The sequence below is a fragment of the Cebidichthys violaceus genome, unplaced genomic scaffold (assembly GCF_023349555.1).
Source record: "Cebidichthys violaceus isolate CVI_PGR_0920_01 unplaced genomic scaffold, fCebVio1.0.p SCAF_227, whole genome shotgun sequence".
In the NCBI taxonomy this organism is placed as follows: Eukaryota; Metazoa; Chordata; class Actinopteri; order Perciformes; family Stichaeidae; genus Cebidichthys; species Cebidichthys violaceus.
The window spans coordinates 10760-17500 of NW_027176403.1; the positions used below are offsets into that span (position 1 = coordinate 10760).

The 6741-nt window shown below is 47.4% G+C and overlaps 1 protein-coding gene across 1 annotated transcript in view; it reads left to right on the forward strand.

Moving 5' to 3' along the window:
• Positions 1 to 2604: 2604 nt before the first annotated feature.
• LOC137878096 (zinc finger CCCH domain-containing protein 3-like) overlaps positions 2605 to 6741 on the forward strand; it is a gene marked incomplete at its 5' end in the record, with an annotated part of 17324 nt that continues 13187 nt past the window's right edge. The window contains 1 exon segment of the mRNA XM_068718212.1: positions 2605 to 2785. Within this exon segment, the coding sequence (XP_068574313.1) occupies positions 2605 to 2785 (181 nt within the window).

The window sequence follows — 6741 nt, forward strand, 5'->3', positions numbered from 1 at the left end:
GTGTGTGTGTGTGTGTGTGTGTGTGTGTGGGGGGGGGGGGGGTTATGAGGTTGCAGGGTGGGGATCGTAGCAGCACCTTTGACAAGCCCTATTTGTCATCTGCCAGGACGCCCAAATAGCTCTGACTGCAATACCGATGGATTATTGGAAAGAAAGTGACTACAAGCCAGGCAACTAATCCTGTACAAACACCCCCCCCCCCACACACACACACACACCTCCACATACTCTCCTGTGCTCTATCCTGTATTTATTTATGTTTTTGTTGGTTTGTCTTCTATAACCCAACACGCACTCTTTTAACCCACTAGTGAACCAGCGGTGTGGTTGAAAGCAGTAACTCTGCGTTGATAACTGTTTATCTGAGCTGTTGTTATGATACATACACGGATTGATTCGATGGAGACTTTCTGTAAAAGTGGCAACGCGTGTTCGCGACAATGCACCCGACATGGTGACTGATAAAAATCGCAGACGCTGGACTCAGCTGGCTGTTTTGCGCATACACTGCAGACGGTCACATGGATTCAACCTGTTTGTGCATCGGTTATCGTTGCTCGTTAACCACTTCAACCACAGCACCCCCCCACCCCTCGCATACAAAGCACTAATCTTGTCGGTTAATGACCTGTTAATGGGGGTCGGCTATCGGTCAGAAAAAGACAAAAAGTCTTAATTGGCATCCTCGGTTCGTAATAACCTCTCATTACACGGGAAACCTGTCGGTGCACAATAACAAGTACGACAGGTCAGAGTTGACCCGGGACGACGTCCTGAAAACTGGGAGGGATGTTTGAACTACGCTCGGTTCGTCATTCCACCGATCGCCTCTTGTGTTCTCGTCCAAATCGGTTTAGATAACCTCCAGGTTTGTTCACATAGCTGGTCTAAAATATCAACGTCTGATGTGTGCATCATCGACCTGATCGTACTGTGTGTGTGTGTGTGTGTGTGTGTGTGTGTGTGTGTGTGTGTGTGTGTGTCCTAAACATGCAGTCAGTATTTTCGGCAGCCCCCCCCCCCCCCCCCCCCCCAGCTCGCAGTGATTTGTTCAACAGTAAATGTTTGTCTGAGATGAATTCTCCAGCTGATCCAGAGCTGCATCCCGCCTGACAAATGAAAGCAGCGCCTGGGGGGAGGAAGAGAGTGTGTGTGTGTGTGTGTGTGTGTGTGTGTGTGTGTGTGTGTGTAGAGGAGTGTTGGGGGGGGGGGGGGGGGGGGGGGGGGGGGGTGTAGAAGTGGAAATCGAATCATTTTATTGTTTGTCACCGCGACCCTCGTGGTCACGGTTTGTTATTGGATGCTAATTAAAACGGCAACAATCTCGGCAATTGGCAATTAAAGACTTGTGAAAGAGGTGACGGCAAATGAGCTCCTCGTCGGGCGCATCAACTCATTCTTTATCCCTCTTTCACACCTCTCTTCACTCTGTCTCCTCTCTACTCATTAGGAAGACAGAGTGCTGTCACTGACCACCACAGTGAATGATTGGTAGAGGGGGAAGACGTACTGCACATAATGACATGCAAGGGGGTTTTTAGGGGGGGGGGGGGGGGTGGAATAATGTAAATTAATTCGGTGAACAATTGATTCATGTTGCATTAAATCTTTCTTTTCAGGCTGTGGTAGTGGAAGGTTTTTACCTTTTTCACGAAGCAACGTGCAGCTTGTGGCGAATTGATTTATTCTTTTTTTTCTTTTTTTTTTTACTGTAATTATCCACAAAGCTTTTAATCCGTGACTGTGAACGCTTGGTCGGTGCAGTGTATATTATTAGTATATATATATATATTAGTATTAGTATATATATATTGCAGCGCTTCATGTTTCGGCGTCCGTCTGTAATAATCATATTGCACACGCCCAAGTGAGCTTCCTCTCAACTTCATTTATGTGTTTGACGGAAAACATCTGCAATCATTCGCGGCGATCCCGCATTTGGGACCTCCGGTGGGGAGAGGCTCCCTGTCCCGTGTGGTCCTTGAACTGAACGGAGTTCTACGCAGCCCACGATGCAAATCCTGGTCTCTGCGCCGGTCCGTCAGCCGGAGTAGGCCCTCGTAAAACAACATGATGGATACACAGCCGCAGAAATAAATAAATAAAAACACTTTGTCCCCGCTTTTTTCTTCTTCTTCTTCTCCGCTCTCTCCTCTTGCGCCTCTTCTCTGATGGATCTGTGAAATGATATAACGAATGAGACTTAAAGTGAGGAGGAGGAGGAGGAGGAGGAGGGGAGGAGGAGGCAGGAGGGATGAAGGCGGCGAGGGAAGAGACAGAGGATGTGATTTATTAGGCTCATAAAAATTCTGCCTTTGTTATTCCCTCTCATTTTTATACGTGACGCTTATTAAAGAGCACACCTGCCAGAGTCCTCAGACAAACTTGTGTGTGTGTGTGTGTGTGTGTGTGTGTGTGTGTGTGTGTGTGTGTGTGTGTGTGTGTGTGTGTGTGTGTGTGTGTGTGTGTGTGTCTGCACAGTGTTATGCACGCACAATGAGGCGCGTTGTGTGCGTTTGTTCCCGTACCGACCGCGCGTTCAGCTCCTGCCTCACTGTTTCTGCGTGTGATCGGATTTTAATCTGCAGTCTTTCCTGTCCTCAGGTCCCGCCTCTTCCTCCTCCTCCTCCTCCTCCTCCTCCTCCTCCCACCACCGTAGCCCCGCCTCTCCGCGGGTGTTCAGGACGCGCTACAAGATGGTGACCCGCCCGGGCTCCAGCACGGCACACGGCCTCCACTACAACCCCGCCCTCTCTTGGAGAGCCAAGAGGATCCAGTCTGCCAGGTAATCCACATTAACCGAGACAAACACACACACACACACACACACACACACACACACACACACACACACACACACAGACACACACAGACACACACAGACACACACACCCTGCAGGTCTGGGTTTAATGTGTCTCAATGGCTAATATCCCTCAGGGCAGAGCAGCGCCCTGTCTTTAATGTCACTGTCATGTGCAGCATGAGTGGAAGAGGTCGGGAATTTATGGCGCTCATTTTTACACAGTAGATAACCCAGAGAATAAACCATTTACACCAGCGTGCTCCCCACATTAATTTACACCAGCAGGGAAAGTGTCTCACCCAGGACAGATGTGGGGAGGAAGGGCAGGCGCTTCTTAACGCCATTACAACTCTCATCCCCCTCCTCCTCTTTTCTTTTTTTTCCCTTTCCTCCCTCTCTTCATTTATCTAACTTTCATCTCCTCTGTTCCAGTCCTCAGTCATTCTCCCCCGAGGTTTAATCCACCGCTGGCTCTCGATTTCACAGTGAATAAAGAACCTGAAATAGGACTGCATCTAATGATAATTTGTCATTATTGGTTCTTTATTTGTTTTTTATGTAGTCTATAAAATATAATATGCAAAAGCGCAAAGTGTCATTGCTTGTTTAGTCTGACAAATAGTCAAAAATCCAAAGAAGTTCATTTAACGATGATATTAAAGAGAAAACCGCAGCAAATCCCCTCATTGGAACCAGAAAACAAACACACACATATATATATATATATATATATATATATATATATATATATATATAATTAAATAATATAATTTGTGATCAACTTTCAATTAGCCGACAAATACTTTCAGCACCAGCCTGTAAATAAAGGAGTCTGGAGTCCATGCATGGTTATGAGGAGGTCATTATTGGCTTCATCACTACAGTGGGGTTGTGGAGCGTTTGTGCCTGCAGTGGTTGCTACTGCTTGTGAACAGGTTGTTGTGTTTGGCTTTGATGATCTGTTAATGTGTAGAGAATTAACAGGACAAGCTCGTCCTGGAAAGTGACTGTGGCACACACACACACACACACACACACACACACACACACACACACACACACACACACACACACAGTTGAGTTTAAAAAAGGTGAACCTACTCTTGAAGTTGTCTTAAGTTTGGATGATTGCTCCTTATTATAAAAGCATTTTATGTGCACATTTGCATATGTGTGTGTGTGTGTGTGTGTGTGTGTGTGTGTGTGTGTGTGTGTGTGTGTGTGTGTTGGCTCATTTGTGTAATCCAGATTTGGTGAGACAGAGGGGGGGGGGGGGGACCTGGACCGCGGCCGGACTCTTGCCTCTGGTGACTTATTACTATTCATTTAGCTGCTGCAGTAAATATTGATTCATCAAGGGATTTTCAATTTGAGCCCTGTGACATCTTGTGAAATATCACCAAGTGTGTAAGAAGTGAGGAAAGAGATAGGGGGGGGGGGGGCAGGTCGGGTCCCCAGGGATAGTGGATTACCCCCCCCCCCCCGACACACACACACACACACACACACACACACACACACACACACACACACACACACACACACACACGCGGCCTCCCCTGCACTCCTTTCTCCTGCTTATCTATCCGTTTAACTCCAAAGACCCTCCACTTCTATCAGTTTGAAGCCATTGAGTGGAGCATGAGCTCATGTTCTCTGCTCTTAACTACTGAGTGCTGCTCTTCATCTCTGGCCTATCAGACCCACTGATCCCTGTCCTCATATGTTCTCCGCTCTTATCGCTGCGCTCGCTCACGGGGCCTTGCATTTAAAAAGAATCCCATTTTTTTATGATTTATATGAGAATATTTCCTCCATTTATATTTTATACACACACGCACAAAATGGCAACAGTATGCATGCTATGTAAAACAATGAACTGTTGCATCAGACGACGTGTAACTTTTGAATTAAACATCAGTCGTTGCTATTTAACGCCTCTCCGTTTGTGATTCGTGTTGCACCTTGTTGGAACACGGACGACGATCCAAAACTGCTGCTCCACGAGAAAATGCACCCGAGGAACATTTAAGAGCTCGGAGTTAAAGGACGGAGATCATATCGATCACACATTTGAAGAGGAAAATAAAAACCAGCGGTACATTTTCACACCACACTTACCCCTCTCCACCAGGCGTTTCCCGCTCCCCGAGAGAGAGAGAGAGAGAGAGAGAGAGAGAGAGAGAGAGAGAGAGAGAGAGAGAGATTTCCCCTCCCAGCATGCCGCTCTCTTACCTGTTTTCAGCCGTAACGAGCGTGGCGGCTGATTTAGTGCCGGGGCGGCGGCTTGAAGGAGCGAGGGAATCGGCAGCGGTATTTCAACCCCCTCCCTCCCCTCCGCCACCAGAGAATAGATATAATCTCAACATTAACTCCATTAATAGTAGCAGGAGTTGAATTAAGAAAGCCGTAAAGCATGCACACCGGGGGGATAAATTGCAACCCACCCCCTCTCTCCATCGCTCTCACATCCTCCCTGTTTTTCCTCTCCGCCGTCCCGTCCTTAAATGTTCCGTAGTCATGCGTTTGCTTTGTTGCTGTTCTTTGTTTTCACTTCTCTGTCCTCACATCCTACGCGTCACGTTTGAATTCGTCTCATGTCCTATCTTCTACTTGCATTCATCTCTTTCTAACTTAAAGCCCCCCCACAAACGTAAGCGGGACCCTCCACCCCCCCAAAATAAGTGTACTACCTTTATAGCGTATAGATCTGAACACACACACACACACACACACACACACACACACACACACACACACACACACACACTCTCTCTGTCCACGCGCTCATCTCCTTTAGTGCTTCGGTATCGATCAGCACAGGATGTAAGAGACTGGGCAATAAAGTGAAGCAGCGCTCCCTCTTCTTCACTTCTCTCCTTGCCTTTCCCGCATTCACTCCTTCATTCATCCCCTTTTATGACCCCCCCCCCCCCCCCCCCCAATTCATTCATTTGCTCATTACTTATCACATTAGTCATCTAGCAGTCGCGCCTACTGATGTGTTGTGATCCTCGCCGTCGCTTCTTAGCGATGTTTCCCTCGCTGAGAGAGGATTCTGCTCGCTGCGGCCCGGCTCCCCTCTTCTAAGTTGGATTTGATGGGAGCGTGATGCGTAATGACACCGCTTCGGTTTTTCCGTTAAGTGAACTAAAAGACGAGCGGCGGTCCCTCGCCCGTTGGAATTAGCCAGATGACTGTTTTTGCTGTGCTCCGTTTCAAGGGTAACTGTTTCCCCAATATGAGCTTACTAATGCTTGGGTTGCAGACAAACAGACGAGGGCAGCATTATTCGGAGCAGTCGCGCGACCCTTCCAAATTCTTCCCTGTCACTAAAACAAAAGTCGGATCATTCATCAACGGCGCCGGTAGTGCTGAATCGCGCTCTCCTTTTATCTGTGCATCGCATGGTCAGAGCAGTGCACACACACACACACACACACACACACACACACACACACACACACACACACACACACACACACACACACACACACACTCTCTCGCAGTCACAGGGGAGTTTCTGCATGCCCTTGCCCCCTCCTTCATTTCTTCCTTTTCTCAACATATTTTACCTTTTTTTTGGTGAGTTAATGTTCTTCTACTGCGACCTCCAGTCATTGTCTTTTTATGTTTTACACCACGACTAAATGCAGGTAAAGCACAGAGATTGTGCTTCAGGGCACAATTAGCCGATCAGTGGATTGACGGGAACGTTTTCCTGATTTGTCGCTCAAGTTATTCGTCGAGCAAAAATGCCAAAGCGTTGGTCTCGTTTCCGGCTTCTCTAATGTGGTGATCTTCTCCTCTCTTTCACGTTTCACTGCACTTTCAATATCTTTGGGTTATTTGACCTTTTGGTCGGACAAAATAAGACATTTGAAGACTTACCTTTAGGGTTTTGGCTACATTTGTTTTATTGCCATTTAACAGACCA